The 22,336-nt window shown below is 39.7% G+C and overlaps 2 protein-coding genes across 3 annotated transcripts; one reads left to right on the top strand and one right to left on the bottom strand.

Annotated features, from left to right (window-relative positions):
* Positions 1 to 33: 33 nt before the first annotated feature.
* atp6v1e1a (ATPase H+ transporting V1 subunit E1a) lies at positions 34 to 5,854 on the bottom strand. The gene is made up of 9 exons (XM_030731296.1): positions 5,631 to 5,854; positions 5,118 to 5,183; positions 4,929 to 5,038; positions 4,449 to 4,515; positions 3,998 to 4,087; positions 3,836 to 3,904; positions 3,631 to 3,725; positions 1,947 to 2,034; positions 34 to 459 (listed from the first exon to the last, which is right to left on the bottom strand). Exons 1-9 carry the CDS (start codon positions 5,661 to 5,663, stop codon positions 397 to 399), a joined length of 681 nt encoding a protein of 226 aa, XP_030587156.1. The 5' UTR covers positions 5,664 to 5,854; the 3' UTR covers positions 34 to 396.
* bcl2l13 (BCL2 like 13) lies at positions 5,775 to 21,705 on the top strand. 2 transcript variants are annotated; one of them, XM_030731291.1, is made up of 7 exons: positions 5,775 to 6,209; positions 7,112 to 7,316; positions 9,713 to 9,799; positions 11,113 to 11,269; positions 12,685 to 12,757; positions 12,930 to 13,058; positions 19,094 to 21,705. In XM_030731291.1, the coding sequence occupies exons 2-7, from the start codon at positions 7,175 to 7,177 to the stop codon at positions 20,138 to 20,140; spliced, it is 1,635 nt and encodes a 544-aa protein (XP_030587151.1). In that variant the 5' UTR covers positions 5,775 to 6,209; positions 7,112 to 7,174; the 3' UTR covers positions 20,141 to 21,705. The 2 variants fall into 2 exon arrangements, with proteins under 2 accessions (XP_030587151.1, XP_030587150.1); XM_030731290.1 differs by having other exon boundaries at positions 9,710 to 9,799.
* The last annotated feature ends 631 nt before the right edge of the window (positions 21,706 to 22,336 follow it).

Genomic DNA, 22,336 nt, shown 5'->3' with positions numbered 1-22,336 from the left:
ACAGATTTATTTGATATCTTGTTAATTCCTTTAGAACAATGTTAGGCACCTCTGTGTACACACATACATACAAAAGCAATGCTTATTATATTGCCACGTGTATGGCTTTCTGTAGATAAAGTATATGCCGGTGTCTTTGGTTTAAATATGCAGCTTGCTCAGTATACTCAAACTGAAACTGAAGATAAACATCTGTAATGCCACTACAGCATAAATGAGTCCTTTAGACAAGAGAAGATGAATAGAGGACATTTCAGCATAAGAGCACTTGTCAAATTGTTATTTTGTCCATCAGCATTAGCAGCACTAATAGCAGGTGGTTATAGACTTTTGCACCTCATGCTGATAGTCTGTTGTCACCTTAAATACTCCACAGTGCTCTCTTCATATCCACTGTTAATCCAAGAATTTGCGATTGGGGTTGGCACCAAACAGCATCATTCTGATTTCAGGGATCATCTGTCAGGAAGACAGTCAGGATATAAATGTATGAACACACAGAGAAACCTCTGGGGACTTACTGCAGGGAAATAGTGAAGAAACATGACAAAGCAAATGTTTACATTTGTTTATTTATTGCCATGGTCACTGAGCAAAATTCAATGATTTGCAAATCATTTAAAATAAAATGTGAACAACAGGCAGTAGTTTTAGATCTTGTGTTTTTCTTTTCATGCCCATTTTGAACTTGTTCACTTGTACTCAGTAACAGTGGTTTCTTCAGTGTTGTCGTGTGACCTTGTCCACTACATTCTGAATCTTTTGCTATTTTATATATATTTATGCCACTATTTCAAAATGTTCAAACGTGTTTCCGGCATGGAATTAAAAATAAGCATATATGTTTAAATAAACAATCAGATTTTTCTATTTCAATATATGATATGTTGTCCTATTTGCAAATAAACATACGCTTTAAGTGATTTGCAAATCATTGCACTCTCTTTGTTTACATTTTACACAGCATTCCAAACTGCTAAGTAACCATCTAATTTCCTAGAAGCAGCCAAACAAAAAGCTATGATAACAGTCAAATATTTTGCCAATACAAACCGATCTGTGGCAGCTGTTCTGATCAAGGCCAATAATACTCTCTGCACTGTCACGTTACACACTGCAGTGGGGATACACGTCCCATTTATCATTAAACTTTTTTCTCCCTGGATGTGTAAGACGATTTGTAATGAACAAATTTTGAAATGGCAAACGGAGCCACGATAATAACAGAAATTCAGTTCAAAATTACTCACAAATATGTTACACATTTATATAAATGTATTTATTTATATAAGAAATGAATTAAAACTAGTAGTAGTAGGTGGTTAGTTTGTGATATTACTCATTACGCTGACCTAAATTTACTGCTCTTGTATTGAAGTTTGTGTCCCAGTGGTAAGTAGGTCACATATTGGCATTAGCACTTTACATATGACTGTGCAGCATTAGCAATAATAGCCAACAGCCTGTGTTGTTTATGTTTTTTTAAAATAAAAATTTCAAGGAAATACATCACTTTCTCTGGCATTTTGATTAGAGTGAAGTTTTAAGATTGGGTGGGCCCCATGCGATTTTCTGGTTTTTAAGTGGGCCGCAGACCATTTGGGCCTTTGGAGAACCTTAAAATTATTTTTCTGATGCCTATGTAGTAATAATATTCTTGCCAGTATTTGGAACTATGCATATGAAACAGAAAATACTCAAAACAACTTTCTCCTGAATAAAGCTTACAAAACTTGCAAAAGTAAATCAGAAATGTCTGTAATTTGTACATAATTTCCCAGCCTTACTGGAAAATAGGAATCAGTTTTCAGTGAATTAGGAACACTGGAAAGCCAGTTGGGCTGTGCTGCCCTCCACAGATAAACAGCAGCAACTGCAGCAGGTGTGTTATAGCAGCCATAAATGATGAGTCAAATTTCAGATACAGTATATCAAGCTTACTTTACCTGTTGTGCAATAAGTTCCAGTCTGCTCTCCAAAGTGTTGGAAACCTTGATCTTCCCATTCTCATTATATACTTCAATTCCTCCACAGCTGTTAAAACAAATGAAAAATCTAATGCAAACATGACAGGGACAAACTCCAAGTTTGCCTTTTCTTCATTCTTTTTAGTCACAAGAGAAAAAAAAAAAATCTGACTGAGACTGCATATTTCTGCCAAGGCAGAAAATACCTTCTACATGCAGATATCCAGAAGGATATCTGGATCTGGATTAGTCTAATATTTTTGAGAACACTCACCAGCCACTTTATTAAGTACACCTGTTCAAATGCTTGTTAATACAAATATCTAAAGAGCCAGTCACATGGCAGCAGCTCAATGCATTTAGGCAAGTAAACATGGTTAAGATGACCTGCTGAATTTAAACCAAGCATCAAAATGGAGAAGTAAGATGATTTAAGTGACTTTGAATATGGTATTGTTGTTGGTGCAAGACAGGCTGGACTGAGCATTTCACAAACCTCTGATCTACTGGGACTTTCCCACACAACCATCTCTAGGGTTTATAGAGAATGGTCTGAAAAATAGAAAACAAAGCTAGACTGCTTCGGCCTGATAGAAAGGCAACTATAACTCAAATAACCACTCGTTACAACCGAAGTATGCAGAGGAGCATCACTGAATGCACAATATGTTGATCCTTGAACTAGATGGGCTACATCAGCAGAAGTTTAATAAGAGAGAAACACGCACATCCACAAAAATTAAACTGGGTGCTGGATCCGAACAGAGCTCAGTGAAAAAGGAGGAGGTCCGCACACCAACGAGCTCCTGGAAATATTTTAATCCATCGGTATTTCAGAAAGTAACGTTTCGGGCTGCAATGCCCTTCTTCATCTACATCAGCAGAAGACCACACCAGGTACCACAGGAAACTGAGGCTACAATTTGCATGGGCTAGAGTAAAATGTTGCATGGTCTGATGATGGTCTCTGCAACATTCAGATGGTAGGGTCAGAATTTGGTACAAATAACATGAATGTATGAATCCATAAGTGTTACAGGCTGGGGGATATTTTCTTTGCACACTGAGCATTGTTTAAACACCACAGCCTAACTCAGTATTTTTCTGACCATGCCCATATCACAGTGTGCCCATCTTCTAATGGCTGCTTCTAGCAGGACAATGCACCAAGTCACAAAGCTCAAATCATCGCAAACTGGTTTCTTGAACATGACAATGTGTTCACTGAACTCAAATGGCCTCCACAGTCACCAGATCTCAATCCAACAGAGCACCTTTAAGATGTGCTGGAATGGGAGGTTTGCATCATTGCAAACTGGCAACAACTGTGTGATCTTATTATTTCAATGTGGACCAAAGTCTCTGAGTAATGTTTCCAGCATATTGTTGAGTCTACTCCACAAAGAAAAAAAAAAAAAGTAGTTCTGAAGTTTAAAACCCCCAAGATGTAACTAAAACTGTCCAGTGAGTGTACAGTATATTTGTTATATTAGTAAAGAAATCAAGAAAAAAGTCAGTTTTTGCCTTGTTTTGCAATGATAAAGAATCCTCCCAGAAAATCCTGGATCTAAATCTTGACAATAACAAACAGACAATCTGAAACAATTACATAACCTTATTGGTTGCGCTAAAAAGTCACAAAAAGTGCATTAAATCATCTTACACGTCAGCTGGAAGAAAATGGTCTTTGTCGATTTTGACGGCTATGTTGCTCTTCACTGCCTCTTTGTAGATAGGGATGTTCTTATTGACTGCAGCCTGGTGGGTAATAAAAAGAAAAAAAAAGTACTATCTGCTATTCTGCATTCAACCAAAGAGGCAGATGGCCCGTGCTTTCTTTCCTAAATAACTTGCTAGAACAGCCTCACCCGAACCAGTTCAACATCCTGCGGTCGGCAGCGAATGGTAACCTTAGGCTCTAGCAGTCGGTAGAATCCCTGAAATGTTAAAAAACAAAAAAGTAAACATATGGAACCAACCAACATATCAACTGTTGAGTTATCATCTCAGATAGCAGCTGGAGATTATACCTGAAGCACTAGGCCCTCCAACAGGTTGGAGTACCTAGCAGGGTCCTTAGCAATCTCTGCAAGTCTCAGACGGGCCTCATTTAACAGATCCTGTGACACAAAACACAGACAATTGGATACAATAGAAATTCATATATCATTCATGATTTATGGTATATAGGCACTTGTGTTTAAATGCTTGTCTATAGCAACAGGAAAATTGTATTTATCTAGGATCTGAGGAACATAAATGAGCATCTTTTCCATTGTACTGTAGTAGTGAAGGTCAAATACAGGACACAACATTTGCACACTATTTGCATGTATGAATATGTACAAACAATTAACTCAAGATTGCAAGCTAATTATGGAAGCAAATTAAAATTGTGATGAATTTAAATAAAGGAAGTTTCTGTGTCACAGCTGACACAGAAATGTGACTTTGAGGAAGACATGAGCATTGATCGCTCACCGTGATCATGTCATCCCGGGCCTTCAGCACCTTCAGCCTGGCTTGATTCATCATGTTGGATCTCTGGCTGTGGAGGGGTTTTGATTTTGATTAATTCTTTCTAGCTGAGATATTTTTCAAGCAAACGTCCTGCTTCTTAAATCAGGGGATAGCCTGTTTTTCTTTGAACTGCGTGTGAGTTTGTTTTGGACTTTTTAAAGCTGTCGTGTTCTTCTCTTCAGAGTTGTTGGCCCAGAATTGATTAAATCTGTTTATGCGGCTTCCACATTGGTTAGTTCAGTGCATGCCTCACAAGCCATCAGAAGATCAGTCACTGCTTCAGAGAGACAGTGTTTACTAAGAGATGTAAGACTGCAAAGTGTCAGATCTGTAAGTGTTTGTTTGGGATAAACAGTGATAAAAAAAGAAAAAAGGCAATGTAACTCAATTTCCTTTTGATGAATGTGCTCCTATTTGTGTAGTATGTGTGACCACTCTCACATCTTTTTATGCTGTTCAATCTGCTTTTCTTTCTTCTCATAGTACTCCATGATTTTTACCCGCTGGGTCTGCACCAGACGACCTTTCTCGATGTTGAACTCTTCCTCTGCCTGTGTACAGAAGGTTGATTTAATCACAGGTCACTGTGACAAAAACCGCAAGACTGACTGACAGACAGGCTTCAGTTACCTTTGCATCAATTTCCTCAACCTTCTCATTGGCCTCTTGCTCAATGAAGGCCATCATGTGCTTGATCTGCCATAAGAAACGCAAAAAGTAGCAGGTTCAAATTATCTCACAAAGTGCAACCTTTATGTGTTTGCCTGGTTTTATGTCTAAATGAAAGCACAAAGAAATGGATACATATTGTTTTACACTTAAGCCTTAGAAAGTGTTTAAATCATGTTGTATACTATCAAAAGATTAACTTGTATTAATGGGAATGTTAGCTTTTAGACATTAACGTTATTGAAGCCAGTTTAAACTTTACACTCGTTTTATTCTAAACTGACCAACAACCAGAACACATTAAACTGCACCGTTACCTCAAAAAGTTACACAATGTGCGGAGTACTGATTCAACTGCAGCGCGGTGCTGCAGTTTAGGTTTTGGCCCGTTAACTAAGATTATATGTGTGTTTATCTGACGTTGTAATACTCGTCAGTGGGATGGAAGTGGTTAAACTTGTCCAGAAACTTTACCTGTTTCTGTACGTCAGCGTCGGTGAGTGCCATCGCTGTTCTCAAAGACGTTTTTGTCTCTTTAAAGTCTGTAAAACTTCGTAGCCTCCGCCACTTTTACCATCCAGTGAAGCCCAAATAGTTTGGGGTGAAAACAGCGTTTTACTTTCCTCTGGCTTTCTGTACGAGCTGGCTACGCGAGAAAAACAGAATTTCCGGTTGCCACTTTCAAAATAACACTTCGCGTTCGAGTTAAACAAGAACGGGATATTAAGGCTGGGTGGCTCCCCTCCAAATTTTTGTATAACAGAGAATCAAGGGATATCACTCACAGTAACAGACCTGATGCTTTTATAAATTTCACGTGTACTTCTTGTAACCATAGGTTGAAAGGCTGAGGAGAGTCTTATTTTGAAGGACCTGAGAGGAAGATTTTTGTTTTTTAAGCTAACTTTAACTGCCCAAGCACACTGTGTACTAACGGCTACCTGCCATTGGTGGTCTACCCTCTGTAGCTCCTGCAGCAGGAGTGTGTGTGTATACGTGCGTTACTCTTCAGCTTGTCGTCTGTCAACATCTGGTTGCCTTTGGACAAGGACGGTAAGAAACGGCCACCCACTGGGCTTAAGTTAAAATTAAGTTTTCTGTTTCCAGCACGTAAAACGTGTAACGTCAAGCTAGCTAACAATAGCTTGCATGCGAGGGGTGCATCGGACACTTATGTAAGTCAGGTAATAAATTAGCAAAGCTACATGTCTGGTTAGTAAAGAGAACATAACTGTGTTATATGGCAGATTTTTGCAGACGTGCTGAAATTTTTCGAGTATAGCTGTGTTTACTTAATTTACTTTAATTATTATAGCCGCTTTGTTATTATTTGATAATAGAACTTTTAAATTATGCTGTTATGCGCCACATTTTATTTTGATAGTTAAACCCGGAAGTTTTTTTAAAATTTGGCAAACTTGACACGAATGGAACTTTTGGTCCACTTGGTGTCACCTCATCTCTGGAGGGCCATGCGGGTTGATTAACTCAGAAGTTACTGTGGGTTAAGGCAGTGTTTAAGATGCGTGCAGTAATAACTGCATTTGAAAAGTGTTTTTTAAGTGGATGTTTTTGTTTTGTTTTTAACGACCATCTGTTTGCCACGTGTGTTATGTAAATCATAATCTGTGCACAAAAAAAAGTACCCAAATATGTCTTGTGCCATGCAGTCACAGAAGTCTGAAAACACCCTTTGAGTGACTGGGAAAATTTAATTTGTCCTCTTGCACAGTCGGTGCAGGACAGTGTGAACACGAGGGGGCCATCTGTTTATGTCATTCATATAACAGCTTCTTTGTTTTTAAGCACATTGTATGAAAAAACACCAGCATGTAGATATGGATTTTCATAGCTTTTATTAATGGGTGCCTCAGCCACAAATTACTCTCCTTCAGAGTGTAACGATTGGGACATTGATGACATTTTATTCTTCCTCTGGCTGTTATTTTCCCTAGGTGAGACGTCCAGCTCTGACTGTATGAATTAATGTGCCTGAGAGTCTGATACACATCTGCTCAATGGCTACCTCAGGCTCCACCTCTTCTGCCTCAATCACAGCCACTGTGCCTGAGGGTTTCCATTATGAAACCAAATATATTTTGCTTAACTACCTAGGAATGGTGCCTATGGGTAGATTGGACCGACCAGCTGCAGCTCACGGTGAGAGGAAATGCTTTGCATTTATGGCAAACTTTTCTTCTTAATCAAAATTTCTAATGAGATAAGCAACAGACAACTACCGTAATACACATGTATTCACAGAGCACACAAATAGGGGAGCAGTCACATGCACACATGGCTGTAACACAAAATATTTGGGGTGTGTAGGCACGTAGCCACCTGTTTTACCAGCTCAATTTTCTCTATCTGACTTTGGCAGGGGAACACATTCAGAAGACTTGTATGCCCACTTTAACATGATAGTTGAAGCCAGTGCTTGTCAAGCAATATATGTCACTGATTCTCTTTTAAAGCCCAGCTAGAATTCTTTCGGGAATCCAGTATGGTGACCAGATTGGTCTGTCTTCACATAGGCTTTTACAGCAACCCTGTGCTATGGCCCCAGGCGTGCTGGATCTCATTTTTCATCAGGTTCCCATTATGCTCGACATACCAAAAAAATGTGTTTTTTAACAAATTTATTATATAGTAATTCTTTTCTATGTCTGCTATGGGAGGGTAGAGAAATAATGTGTGAATGCCAGCAGCTGTTCATTTCTTCTAGTTTGTGCAAGCAAGTTATGACCACATGATGTTAGTTGTGAAATAAAACTTACTGGTTAAAGAGTGAGAGAGACACTTTGCTGGAGGACCTCTTTGGACCATGCATGACAGTAAAGTAACCGAGATATTTGAAAAATGTATTTGGAGCAAGAAAAAGAAGATGGGGGGGGGGGGGGGGGGGGGGGGGGGGGGGGGGGGCTTTTTTATTTCCTGTCCATTTTATTGTTGTGTGCATGCTTGGAGTGGGTGGAGAAGGCTGATCCCTGCTTTCCGCTTGACCCGCTCCAATTTCTGACAGCCTGTCATGTGCAATCACCGTAGGATTACTCACACACCAATGGACCAAAGCAAAATAGTTGTCTGGCTAGTTGTCTGTCTAAATGCTGAAACAGCACCAAGGCCAGGAAAAACCAACACTGGTTCTCAGGGCACTCATGCAGAGACAGAGAATGAAGAAGATGGCGGCTGTGTCTTTTTACTTTCTGTTAAAAAAAAAAAAGTCATTATTTGATTTCATAAATTGAGAAAAGTCACATCAGTCAGGTACTGAAACAATGAAGAATCCCCTAGTTTAGAAGTGATTCGTCACTGCAACTGAGTTAATGGAGTCACATTGGAAATAACCGGTGCCTCTGGGGTGATTGTATAAACATTGTAAAATGATTCCTGCATCTCTCCAGGCTGAACGGTCACATTCAGAATGTGTTTTCTGTAAATCTGATACAGCCCCACTTTCTGTTTTTGTGTTGCGTGGTTCATTACACCCTGAGCAGTGTGGACTCAGTGCTGTAAATAATTTACCTCTACCTTGATGGCCTTCATGAGCAGGATGACAGAAAACCATTACCAGCTTTGTTTTGGTTTCTTTTGTTTTTTGCCTTGAATTTAGCAGCACCAGGCTGAGGAGGAGTGAGTGCCAGCAAAGATAGTCCTCTCCTCCAGGAAAGTTGGTGTGCACACCTGGATTGTTGGCATGTTGTGTGTATTTGGTGTGCAAGCATCAATGGCACATCATTATACTGGAGTCTAGAACTGTCCCAGTTTTCCCTTTGATGTTGATCCTAGTCTGTTAAATATTTCATGCTTTAATAAAAAGTCAGATCCTGTATTTATTGTTGTAGCAACAAACCAGGAAACAAACTAAAAGTCTTGAGAGGCTGAATTTGAGCATGCACTCACATACTAAACTCTATTTATCTGCTCTGATCCAAAACAAATAAGTGTATGACTTTTATTAATAAAAAAAAAAAAGAAACTCAGCCTTTTACAGAGTGCACAAATAATCACAGCAGTCAAGAAAAAATCCAGTAACCCATTCACCGTCTCTCCTTCACTTATGCAAGTGCCTGATATTGGCTCTAAGTATCAACGCCCAAAGCCAGGTGACCAATCATATTATAAATTATTAGAGTAGTTACATAAAGAAAACATGACAAAAATAAATGTGTAAAGGTTACACATGAACCCATCACAAAATAACTGCTGACATCAGTATGGAAGATTATTTCCAACATTCATATGTGGTTCCTAAAGTTATTATTGAGAAGGTGTTGAAATAAGGACTGCTTTAAAAAGAGCCCACACACACACACTTCACACACTGAAATGACTATCCAACCACAATGCCCTGTTAAACTCCAATCAAAGCAATTCAGAATTTCCACCTAAGACATCTGAACATAAATGACATTGTAAACAGCTTTTTTTTAAGTAGTGTAAAATATTTTGTGAAGTTCTTCAAGTGTTATGTCAAACATTGAGAGAGGAACAGAAAGAATGAAGGATAGAGCGATGGTGGCTCATAAGTCATGTTTGTGTATCTCTTCCAGCAGATACTGAGGCTGACAAAACAAGATCCAGAGTGATAAAAGAGCACATAGAGGAAGAGCTGAGAGAGCTGGAAGATGAAATTGCTGCATGTGAGTTACCACAGACGCACACAGTCAGCTTCACTGATAAGCCTTCAATAACCCTGAACACTGTCACAGGTCTGGTCTAAAGTTGTTTATTTCAAGTTGACCAAAGTAAGTACACTGCTCAAAAAAAATGAAAGGGTCACTCTAATTTAACACATCAGATCTCAATGGGAAAAATAATCATGCTGGATTTCTACACTGATATGGACTGGCTAATGCATTAGGAATGAAATTAGGTCACACGGTTCGATGGAAATGAAAATTATCAACCTACAGAGGGCTGAATTCAAGTAAAAAAATGATGCAGCAGGCTAGTCCATTTTGCTGAAATATCATTGCAGCAACTCAAAAAGGTACTCAGCAGTTTGTCTGGCCCCGTGTGCTTGTATGCATGCCTGACAACATTGGGGCATGCTCCTGAGACAATGAATGGTGTCCTGGGGATCTTCTCCCAGATCTGGATCAGGGCATCAGAGAGCTCCTGGACTGTCTAAGGTGCAAAACAATGTCAGTGCCCTCCACCTGTAAAACCACTCCTGCTTGGTGGTTGTCTCACTGTTGACCCTCTAGTGCACCTGTTGTAAGCTTCATTTTTATTTATTTAACCTTTATTTTACCAGGTAAAATGTTTGAGAACCAGTTCTCATTTACAAACATGACCTGGCCAAGAGGCCCCAATAGAATCAGGTCCACTACACATAGATACAAATAAACATAAACACATACCAAAAATCAATCAATAAATAAATAAAGCCGAGATTAACATATTAACACCAAAGTAGCTGTAACTGATTAACAACCCCCTCTGCTACTTAACTGACCAGATTAATATTGCAGAGGTTTAATTGACTTGATGCTATACTCTGATTAAAAAGTGTTCCTTTAATTTTTTGAGCAGTATTTGTCAGTGTGCAGACATGACATGCTCTGTGAAAGATCTTTGGTTTCTTTATAAAATGAGTGAATGTTGCTGCAAATCATCGTACTTAGTCACATGTAGTGAGGAAAAACGGAGCATTTTGAATGAATGATAGTTTAGTTTCAGCCCTGTTTATAAATTGAGGTTTTTATCCCTCTTTCAAAAGTTGCACTGTGTCTCAGTAGCCTAGGATACTATTAATGTTACTCAGAGTTATTAAATAAATAAATAAAAAAGACTTAGTAGTCTTATCAACAGCATCTTAGAAATTAGAAATCCACTAACAGGCTTCACATTTAATGTTCTTCCCTTTCTTTGGAAAATGACTATCTCCTGTAAATGAGCTTCACAGCATGTCAGAGATATCACTCAGTCCTGCGGTCTGTGTTGGTTGCAGCCTTTTCCAGGACAGGATTTGACTCCCGCAAATCACTGGTGTTCACTCCAGCCAACCCAGAGAACTCTGTTGAAGACTGCCTTGCTGCAATGGGAGACAGGGTGGCCCGAGAGCTTGACACACACCTGTCAGCAGCTGTACACACACTCCTCACAGGGTGAGTGTGTAGAGTTCGGGCTGTGTGTTTGCAAAAAAGCAGCTCACATGATGGCATTGCTGGTGTAGATAAGTAATTGAGATCTTTTTGACAAAAGTGAAGCTAAATTAGCATAATTTGTCACTGCTTTGAGTTTATTGCTGCTTCCGTGAACTGCCATTTTTCACTACACTTTGTATGTACACTCATACAGTATGAGGAAGGTGTTATTATCTCAAAGGATTGGCACAGTCACTGTTGATATCCTGCAGGTATTGTTCACTATCTGCTGAATGAACTTTTGAACTTTCACAGTCAGAGCTGGAAAGAAACATACTGAAAGTGCATTTATTTCTGAATGTTTTTTTTTTAGATTTAAGGTAGTTTAAGATAAACTGTCAAAAAACATACAAATTACAATCATCAAAACAATCCCATGTGGACACAGTTTTGTTTTGTTTTTTTGGATCTCCTGAAAATCCTGAAGTCATTGGAAAAGGAGTAGTTACAGCATTCAGTCTCAGCTCAAATATGTTGATTATTGTGCTGGAAATATATACTAGCCTTTATGTTCCCTCGGGTTGACACTGTACACTGATGATAAAAGTGAAACCAAAACATTACGCATCTGCTGAAACCTCCTGAAGTTAATCATGTGTGAACTTTTATCTGTGAAAATAAATTAATTACCAGCTGCTACTCGAGTAGTGCAGTTTATTGGCTGACTGATAAAGATTGCTGTTCCAGCTACCAACTGTGCATGTGATATTAATTAAAAGCGTCATCATAACTAAAACATTCAAAATGCATGTAACCTAATATCAGTTTAGTATTCTGCTCAGCAGGTATCAGAGTTGTTTTTTTCTAGCCTTAGGGTGGAAATAGTTTAGTTTTTGTGCAATGGTGGCATTTATTTTGCTATCTGCGATAACAGTGCATCATTTTTTAAATAAGAGCTCAATGTGAGATCACCAGTTGTAGATACCATGGCTGCTGGGGAGGGGCAGGAGAGGGGGTTTAACATGCCTATGTTAAGGTACCCCCCCCATCCTGTGTGGAAAGGGACACATCTCCTGCACTTTTCCCCACGCCTTCCCCACTCAAAGTCTTTAACTGACACACATGCACAGTTTCATTAAGCTCTAAATTAATATCAGACACGTACTTTTCTGCTTTTTTTACTTGCTTTGAGATGATGATGGGTCGGTGTAGCTGCTCCCCATCGCAAAGACATCAGGGGCGTGAGCATTTTGTGCATGCGAGAATGCGTCCAAACACCTTGTTGTCACAGGTGTGGGTTATAATGTGGAGATGCCCACATGAAACTATAGCAAAGCAGATTAAATGAAGCATGCAGCACAGCTATCTCTTTGATTTTGAGTACATTTTAAACATGGAGATATTGTGTTTAATACTACTGGTAATGTCTGTTTCAGACCTTTGGACTACCAGAAGTTCAGATGCACAGTGCTGGATCTTTCAACACACACACAGGGAGGCTGGAGCAAGGTGAGTGAGCCACCTGCTGCTCTGATTAACAATGACACATCACAAAATATATGGAAAAGGTGCAATATTTACACTATGTTTTTTTCCCCATAAATTTGACACTTCTGCCTTGCTTGTGTCTTTTAATTTTTGTTTCTTTATTGCTTTCTGTCTCTCACATTACTATCACCAGGTGCTTGTACCTTTAGTGCTGCTCCAGGGTTTACAAAGTGAAGGCCAGTCGGTGACAACTCTGTTGGACCTGGGGCTTCGCTTCCTAGAGGAGAATGAGGCGGACTACATCATTCAGCAGGGGGGATGGGTGAGTTTTTAACCATGTGACGAAGGAAAGAAATACAACATACCTGAAATTACCTGAAAGTCCAAAATAACTGTTATACAATTTTAAAAGTAAGAAAACTGTATTCTCATCCCAGTATAGGAACACTTAAAAAAATGTAGACTGCAGTTGTGATTACTAATTTTAGAACTATCAAGGACAGAAAACTACTCAGACTTCTAAGTTGTATTAAGGACTGACTGTGCAGAGCGTGCGTAAGATAAGATGTTGCATAAAATTAATGGAAAACTTTATTGCACTAGATTTATAAAGATGTACACACCCCCCAATAGCCAGATGAGGGCATCAGTGAGCTACAATAAACACATTGCTTTACAGATTAAAACAAATAACATATATCCATGCCTATAAATTATCAATATATGGTAACCATATAAATAATCAGACAGTTTTGTGTACAGTGTATTTACTGCTGTGTTTTTTGTGCCAATAACCAGAAGCTTCAAAGATTTTCAGCCAGAAAATTTGATAATACTTCTCTTCTGCTGGCTGTTTTCATATTAAACATAAACCCTGCTGCTATATAAACCCTGTTCATGTTAACTGTAGCTGTTGCTGAACAAAAATCTAGCAGTTACACCTTTAGCCATGCGTGTTGTCACTGATCCCAAAGTCCTTCCATAACTAAGTCACAGTGCTTGGTTGGAGGCTCGTTCTTTCCGTGGTTTAGAATGATCATAGATAAGCAACTTGTGCAACTTTGCTTCTGGATTGACATTCTTGCAGAGATAATATTACAAGAATTTAGTCCTTCAGTGCTCTAATAAGTAGAACACTGCGTTTGCATCTATTAACGAGGCCATGTTGATGAAAGTTCACGTGACTTGACATGTTAACCGCTGCTCTGGTCGCCATTACATCATTGTCATGGTCTGCCTGGATTCACGCAGTGTTATGTGAACACAGTACGCTGGCTTCAAACAAAGCTACATTCTTGCTCTGCGTTATGTCATAGTGGATGAACAGATGATTGGCTCTGACATGATCGGCAATGGAGTGATGAACAGAAAGGAGAAGGGAGAGAGAGAGTGCACGAAGAGGCTGTGAAAAGGAGAGAATACGAAGGAGGGGAGGGATGAGCACAGTGAGGGCAAAGTAAATTCTCCATTAGTTTGACAGCTGTCTGCACGCACAACTCCAACTGGTTTTTTCTCTCTGCACTCCATCTCTGACACTCACTTGTTTTTTTTTTTTTTGACTCTCTGGGGCATTGCGTGTTCACGCCTAAACTGGTGGTTTCACAACTTCGTGCTCAGGTAAGATGGGTTACTTGTGATGCATCTGTATGCTGGTTTGCATATGTGCATGTTTTCCGAGAAAAGGTGTCCGCGTGCAGCAGTGACAAATTTACAGAAGCCGAAAAAGTCTTATCTTTCTACCAGTAGTCCCTTGTTGTTGTTGTTGTTGTCGTTAAATGCACTGTAATATTTGACATTTTTTTCTGGCCTATTGTTCTGACCATCAGATATGAATTTGCACGGCTAAGAGCAGAAAATATAAAAATGGTCACTGATAATAAATTAGAAGTACATTTTTTAAAAATATTGAATTATGTTTTCTTTATTGTATCTATCTAGGTTATATGTTAATCAACAAAAACAGTCGAGGTTATTTTTGTATTTTACATTACATTGAAAAAGCAATGTCGCGTTCATCCAGTTCTGTTTTAGGACACTGTAGTGACTGAAGTGTAAGTTAGGTTTGGGTTGCTCAATTAACGTCTTTGTTCGTTACATCAGAATAAAAAAAGGATTGTTATGGCCCTAATGTGGTGTACACTTCATTTGGCAGGAACAAAACAGTAGCTCTCAGACAATGCATCTTCAGGGCTGGGTTGGAGGAGCACACTGGGGAAGACGACAGGGGAGATGAGCAAAAAAAAAAAAAAAAGTTGAAGTTGAAGCTTGTTGTCAGCATGCTCGCGTGATGTTTGTGTCCTGCTGTCCTGAGGAAGCAGACAGCTGTCCATCTGACAGTGAAAACTGCTGCATAAGAACAGAGTGTGCACATCAGCCACTTCATATTGCTGTCTTTGTGAGTGCAATATAATAAAATATATGCAGTAATAATATAAAGTCAAAGATTTGAAGGTGCCCCACAGATAATTGCACTTCTAGACATAAGAGAAAGAGAGATTAAAGACATGCATTATTTTACTGCTGCATATTTGATATTCAAAGCATCATATCATAAAAGGCAGTAAAGCACCATAGTCCCTCAGTTTTGTATATTGGCACAAGCTGCTCTGCATAGAAAAAGTGATGCTGCAGTGATGATATTTTAAGAACAAGATGCTTTAAAGGTCCTAGCCTGTACCCTGTCAGGACACATCACAGTGCACCCTGTACAGTGTAACTGTGCTTCCCCCTTATTATGTAAGCACCCTCTCACCAGCTCTGTGCTTACATATGTGCATCCCTGTGCCACTGCATCAGCACGAGCGTGGGCCAATGGAGAGTGCCTGTACAGGCTGTGGAAGTCCCTAAAATAACTCTAATAATCCTCCAAAAACATCATCACCTTGACTGATCCTCTTGTAGTTTGCTGTAAAAAGTTGCTAAGGCACTAGCCCACAGGCTGACTGCCAGGATTTAAGCAGGCCATCCATTTTTCTGCTGCTCTTGTCTATCTAACAGTCTCTCAGCTACCCACAACACTGTCAGTGATGTCTGGCCTAAAACCAATATTTACTGATTGCAGATTATGCAGCAATCACACAGAACTCACAAGCACACACAACAAGAGGCTGTCGCATTAGGATTAAATAAAAGGGGGTTTCTCCAGAGTCTCTCCCAAAGTGGTCTGATTCCATAAACACTTTCAAATGGTGCACTCAGTGGCATCTGTAAAGCATTTAAAATTTGGTCTAGTGAGCTTATGAAAACCAAGGCAATGTGAAATGCTTAAACTTGATGATACAGTGTAAAATAATAGAAATGTAAATGTTTTTCTGCCAGTAAATCCGAAGATGATGTTGAAGAAGAGAAGCAGATTAATAGTGTGGTTAGTGTAGGTTGTTGGAGACAAGTGGCCAACAGTGAGGAAAAAAAAAAAAGATGCGTTAATGTGACGGAAAGTCCCTCTTTGGAAAAGAAATGTTGTCTTGCAATGTGAAGAAGCCTGCATAGCAATAGTGATGTTAGTTTAAAAATAGGGATATGTGCAGCTATTGTGAAATTCTGGGCCAGCTGGCCAACAGCTGAAATCAGTATTTTTTCTCTGGTTGCTTATTTTGTTGTCCTTGTTATTATTTCCCCTTTGTGCCAAAACTGTTTCAAAGTCTTTAATCACAGTGTTTTTAAACCATTTCACCAGCAAAGAACTGATGTTACATAGCAGATGAATAATGGCCCCTGACATTGGTAGATATCAGTCAGACATTTCACCTTTAGTTCAGTATGATTTTCCTTTTGAAACCTAGCTGTTGCTCTTTCTCAGAACTTCGTGTTAGTCAGCTCAGTCAGCTGTATGACCTATTGCAATGCCCGACCATTTAGGACCAGCGATTAGATAATCCTCATAACTGCCAAGGGTACATACATATTAACTGGTGAAAGTTACACTGACCAAAATAATCCCAAAACTGAATATCACTAATTCAAATTCACACTGACCTTTTATATATCACTGGAGTTTGATTTCTCGTTGATGTGGAAAGTTTGCTTTTCGTAACAAATCTGTCAGAGCTAATGTTTGGATTTGCAGCAGTTTTAGCATTTTGACTGTATGTGACATATGCCAGTGTAGCTAATGTAGAGTTGTCAGCAGATTTCTTCTCTCAGAAAAGCCTCGGTGATCGCTCTCAGGTTCAGTGTTTAATTCCAAAAGAGTTTGACCTTGTGTTGCAGAGACAGAGTTAAAAGGCAGAGCAGAGACAGGTAGGCTGTGCGCACCTTTGGCTCTACAACAAGAATGTGCTGTGGGTTTATATGGTTTGTCTTAGGGCGAGGGTGGAGAGCTGAGTCTGACAACAGAATAAAACCTAGTGTGGTTCCCACCCTCAGCATTTCTGAAGGACAACCTGGAACAGTGAAGAAAGATTACAAATTTAGTGTGTATTTGTCTTGTCAGGTATGTTTTTGTTTATTCTTTATTAAACTACTTATTCAGGTTTTGAAATTGTTTGCTTGAATTGTTTATTATCACGGATCTGTTTGTATTCAACCTTTATTACTGGCACTCTATCTTTGAACTGTACATGGTCAGATAGTAGTTTTGCCTTGTATTGTTCACATAGTTTACGTTGTTTTATTACATTACAAACGGTTCGTAGCTTGTGGTCCGCTGTGCAGTTATATCAATTCTTAAAAACACAATTTTCCCCCTCTCTGAGGTTTGAGGTCTGTTATATGAGTAGAAACTTAAAACTACAAATTGAGAAGTATACAAAACATTTGCTGTTTGCACCCTTAACCCGCTGTGTCGAGCTGATGTGGAGGCCGTGTCCTGAGAGGGTAGGATTTTGTGACACTCCTGCTCTGCAACATTCAAATCAGCTTATGCAGAAGGCAAACATTGGATAACGATGAAACGCTGTTAGATTTAATCTCTCTCCTACTTCCCCGGATGCAGCTGCCATGCACAGCGCTGAGTCTGACCTTCATGGCGTGAAGGTTTTCCAAAAATCATATTTAAATATGTCAGTACTTGTTTACACACTTTATGCTTCCTCAGAAGCTAAATGGTGAGTAAATCAGATGCAGATGTGTGGTCAGGGGCTCTGTGAAGAACATGCTGACACATTCTCCTGATTTCAGATGATGGGTGTTGCATTGAAAGCTGCTCGGCAGCTGTCTGAACCTCTCTATCTGACGCTTGCACAAACACTCAACCTCCCCGTTTGACTAACACCCAGTGCCTGAACTGTCTGTTTGAATTTCATCAGTTTAGGTCACACCTATGTGACACGCAACACAGCAGAGAACCCTGGCCATGACAGATACAAACTCAGCTTCCTCACTCAAGCACAGTTTATTTAACGAATGTCCAGCCTTGTCCTTTCTTCTTCTCCTTTTTTTTGTGTCATTTGCAAGATCCACCTGCTCAGCATGTTATGTGACAAAGTGCTGCTTTGCATGTTGCTCTTTTGGTTAGACAGACCATTACTTTCAAGGCTAAATCTTCTCAGCTTATGTTGGATGGATTGCCAAGGGTTTTAGAAATAAATGAGCCCCAGAGGATGAATCCTACTGACTTTAATGATTTCCTTAGATTTTTTTCTTGTGTGGCCATCAGGTTGGCTGTCATTTTGAATGCTAATAATATATAGTATATATTAATGTACCCCTGGATAAAATGTATTTGAAGCCATAGCAGTCATTTGTGATTTTCTGTAGAGAGTTCTGTTTTATATTATTGCAACATGTGGGGAGTGCTTTATAGTGATACAACAGGGAAATGCTTTTATGTAAAGTCCAAAGTTGAAGCCTTGGACCTACAGGGCTGTTACCATGTTAGGTTTTCCTGCTCGACTTGCAGTTGCACTCGACTGTTTTGAGCCACAAATTGTAAATTTATACCACTGTATGGTCAGCACAATATTATATACTCATTCACATTAGAATATTTTTTTGTTCCTTACTAAATGTTGGCATGACAAAACCAGCCTCAAAAAGTGAGTAACCTTTAATATATTAAAGTCAGATATATTGGTTTGTGAAACTTATTCAAATGTATTTTCCTCCAGCAAACTCAATCATGTGTTACCCACATGATTATATTTGTATGTTACATAATAAGACCTCAGCCTTACAGATGCTTCCTTATTCTGTTGTTGATCACTAGGTGGCGTAGAAGATTAACTTAAAGCAGTGCAGATTTATATGTAGACTGTTGCACTTTGAAACTGTACTGAAATAACACTGTTTTCTTTTTCTTGGGAGAAGCTGCCCTCTAAGGCTGCAGTGCTCCAGAGAACAAACTTTTAATACAGATATTATAAGTACTACTAATAATAAACTTAACATAAATGTCATCTTTGTTCCTGTGTACCACAGGGTGAAGTATTCAGCCTTGTGTTCGAGGAGGAGCAAGCTGCAACCATTGCTGAAGACAGCAACGACATTTACATCCTCTCAGGAGACCAGCATCACGACCAAATCAGCTCTCCCTCATCACTGCTGTGCACCGGAGACAACAGCAGTGACCAGAGCTCCTGGCAGACAGAAAGCTTACCTGTGTGTCTGGCTGGCCACGAGTCGTGGGCACAGGTTGGTACAATGGACCCCGAAGACATCAAGAGCCTGGATAGCAACGAGGGTGTTGCTCTGGTTGAGGAGCGTAGCGAAAACAACTCCTCAAACTCGGACATTGTCCATGTCGAGCGTGAGGAAGCTGAGCTTTTGGAGGAAGGTGGTGAAGTCGGAGTGATAGAAGAAAGCATGATGAGTGTTTTAGGCACTGAGAGTGAGCTGGCTGAGCTCAAGGAGGAATTTAGAGACCAGACCCCTCCTCTGCCAGTGTCAGCTGAGGCAGACCCCACACCCCCGGGTTCCCTGATTTCATTAGAGGAGCCAATTGTGATAGAGAAACCTGCAAGTTTGTCTGCAGAACCTTCTTTCATTTCCTCAGAACCAGAGCTGCTTTCCCTTGGCCCAGAAGCTGCCGAACCCCCTCCCACTGAACCTGAGCCTGCAGTACCTTTGTCTGTTCCTGCGGTAAAACCAGAACCTGAGCCAGAACCAGCTGCTGTCACTGCCCCAGTGCCTGCTGAGATGGCACCCCCATCTCCAGCCAAGGAAATCCAAACAGCACCAGCAGAGCCTGAGCCCACAGTAGAACCAGCTTCCAAACCAGAGCTGAACCCAGAGTCCATCACTGTGTCTCCTAAGCCAGAACCAGAGACTGTGGCAGAGCTAGACAATACGGTTGCTGCTCCTCCAATCCCAGAGGCTGTGAAGGACCCTGTAGAAGCCCCAGCCGAGGAGGCCCCAGTGCAGCCGGAGCCCGAATCAGAGCTCCACGTGCTGCTTTATGGAGGGGCTGCTCTGGCAGTCCTTGTAGCTGTTCTAGCATTTGTTCTCATAGGGTTCAAGAGGAAATAACATGGAAAGGGGTCATCCTCAGGGGAGGAGAGTATAGAGTGCTATGGTAGAAATAAATGTATTTGGAATACACATGGTGAGACTCTCCTTACAAGTAGTTTTTTTTTTTTTTTTAATCTTCTAGGTATAAAATGTGTGAAAGTCTCCCCAGCAAACCAAAATGTCTTTTCATCCACAACCTTAGTGCTGGGAGTCCTTGCTGCTTCTTTCAACCAGGTGCACACACAGAAATGTGAAGACAATGCACTCCACTCTACTTCTGTTTTTCTTTTGGGGTTCAGTTTCAATTTAGTTTCTAATTTCTTTTTGACTCCAATCTTTTGTACTAATTAGTACAAAAGCATGTTTGACCTGTTATCCTTCTTCTGCTTTATTCAGTTTCTGTTGTCGATGGTTTTCTTATTTGGATTGTTTCTGCCACTGGAGTCAGTGAAGCTGGAAATTCACTGATGTACTGTTACAGAATACGTAAACCTCAAGATTAAGATAGCTTGTCGTGCGACGGATGGTTTTCTAGCTCTTCCTTTTCCTCCGCAACAAAGTGGTATTCATATTTTTCTCCTTAACTGTGATGAGTAATTCTGATACATTCATAAACAAACCAAATTGGTTCTATAGAAATGAATAAAGATGTCATTCTGAAACGAATATATGAATTTCATCTGTACACATTACACAATACGTTTGTGCCATCAGTGCATAAATCTTATGATGGTCTGAAAACATGTCACTATAGCAAAATATTAAATCTTGATGCAGTGGGATTATTTTTTTAGCATGATGCTAGCTGTAATTACTCCAAAAATGTAGAGCCTGAGTGCAGCACATAGATTCAGTATTTATTTGAACATTTATTTTATGGTGAAATTTACTGGATCTCCATTTCAACTTATCCAGTCACAACCTGCCTTTTTCACTTACTTTGCTTTTGTACCCCAACATCTTTATTTAGTCCTCTGTATTTTGCATCTACCCCAGTGACAAGACATTATATCCCTCGCCAAGTAGGAAATGAGACAGTAGACTCCTTTAAGTTATTGAAAGCAAAATTGGGTCACTAAAAGACACCCCAAAACCACTGAACAGTTTCACATATGCTTAGAAGGCAAGTTTTCATAATGCCATCTATAAAATTGGATTTTGCATTCACACTACATTAAAGAAATCTTTGAACTTAACAGTGAGCCAGTAGAGCAGAAAAAAAAAATGTTTGAACAGGAAATGGAAACCAGTATAGTGGAATGTCCCTTCGATTCCTTTGTGGGAATAGATGGGAAATTTATGAGGAACTCATGCTATCTGTGTGTTAGCTTGGTCTTTAGGACACCCTCACTGTTGCTGCCTCACCCCATAATTTTCTGAGGTTTTAAGGATATTCTGGAAATTTGTATGGCTGTTCATGTCAGTCTCAGTATTGCAAATGTAATACTGACCAACTCAAACTGCACCTACTTTGAAAGGGAAACTTTAAGAGTTCAGGATGGATGTCAAAACATGGCATTTTGTACCTCCAGTTTCCTACAGAACATTGTTTGAAGCAAGAATAATAAAGAGATTAAACTACATTAGAATATTTTGGCTGTGGTTTATTGTGTTCGTGTATATAAAATAATGTTCAATGGCTGAAATCAAACTTAAATGTAAGCATTTTACACAATGATAATACAAGTATTTACCTCAAGCAAAAATACAGCAACACCAAAAGAAAATATTTTTCAAGTATTAAATGAAAAAAACAACACTTTTAAGCAACAATAAACAAGCAATGGAATAACAAAGAAATTTAAGTGTCATACTTAAACAATGCCTTCAGTTTATTCAAGAAAGTGCTACCACTGGTAAGTCACTGCTCCTTTCACAGTCAGCTGATCATGAGAAGCAGGTGCCAGTTTCAGATTCAACTGTCATTTCCTTAGAGCCTGCCTCTAACGCCACAGACCCCCTTCAGGGTTGATGTACTGCACAGCCGTGCGGAAGAGACCTCTCAGCAGCTCTGGGGCCTGCATGCATACTCTCTTCACCAGTGTGAGAACGAGGGCTAGGATGACTTTCTCCTGGGGTAGGTGCTCCAGACCTACCCCGTGCCTTAACACCCTCTCTACCTCTGAGGTAAGGTGAGCTTTCCATTGCTGAAAAGGAGAAACAAACATCCATCTCCATACACTTGGGATCAAACTAAAAACCTGGTGAATGGTA

Source organism: Archocentrus centrarchus, chromosome 6 (assembly GCF_007364275.1).
Source record: "Archocentrus centrarchus isolate MPI-CPG fArcCen1 chromosome 6, fArcCen1, whole genome shotgun sequence".
Lineage (NCBI taxonomy): Eukaryota > Metazoa > Chordata > Actinopteri > Cichliformes > Cichlidae > Archocentrus > Archocentrus centrarchus.
Note: the sequence above shows the minus strand (reverse complement) of the source record. Positions and strands in the feature narration are given on the sequence as shown.

What these genes read in the sequence shown, in the direction of transcription:
- atp6v1e1a (XM_030731296.1), bottom strand. Translation starts at nt 5,663, where the DNA reads ATGGCACTCACCGACGCTGACGTACAGAAACAG. An exon ending in TTGAGGAAATTGATGCAAAG is followed by an intron (nt 5,039 to 5,117) that starts GTAACTGAAGCC and finishes TTCTGTACACAG; the next exon opens with GCAGAGGAAGAGTTCAACAT. An exon ending in TGGAACTTATTGCACAACAG is followed by an intron (nt 460 to 1,946) that starts GTAAAGTAAGCT and finishes TCTTCCTGACAG; the next exon opens with ATGATCCCTGAAATCAGAAT.
- bcl2l13 (XM_030731290.1), top strand. Translation starts at nt 7,175, where the DNA reads ATGGCTACCTCAGGCTCCACCTCTTCTGCCTCAATCACAGCCACTGTG. An exon ending in CACAGGGAGGCTGGAGCAAG is followed by an intron (nt 12,758 to 12,929) that starts GTGAGTGAGCCA and finishes TACTATCACCAG; the next exon opens with GTGCTTGTACCTTTAGTGCT. An exon ending in TCATTCAGCAGGGGGGATGG is followed by an intron (nt 13,059 to 19,093) that starts GTGAGTTTTTAA and finishes TGTGTACCACAG; the next exon opens with GGTGAAGTATTCAGCCTTGT.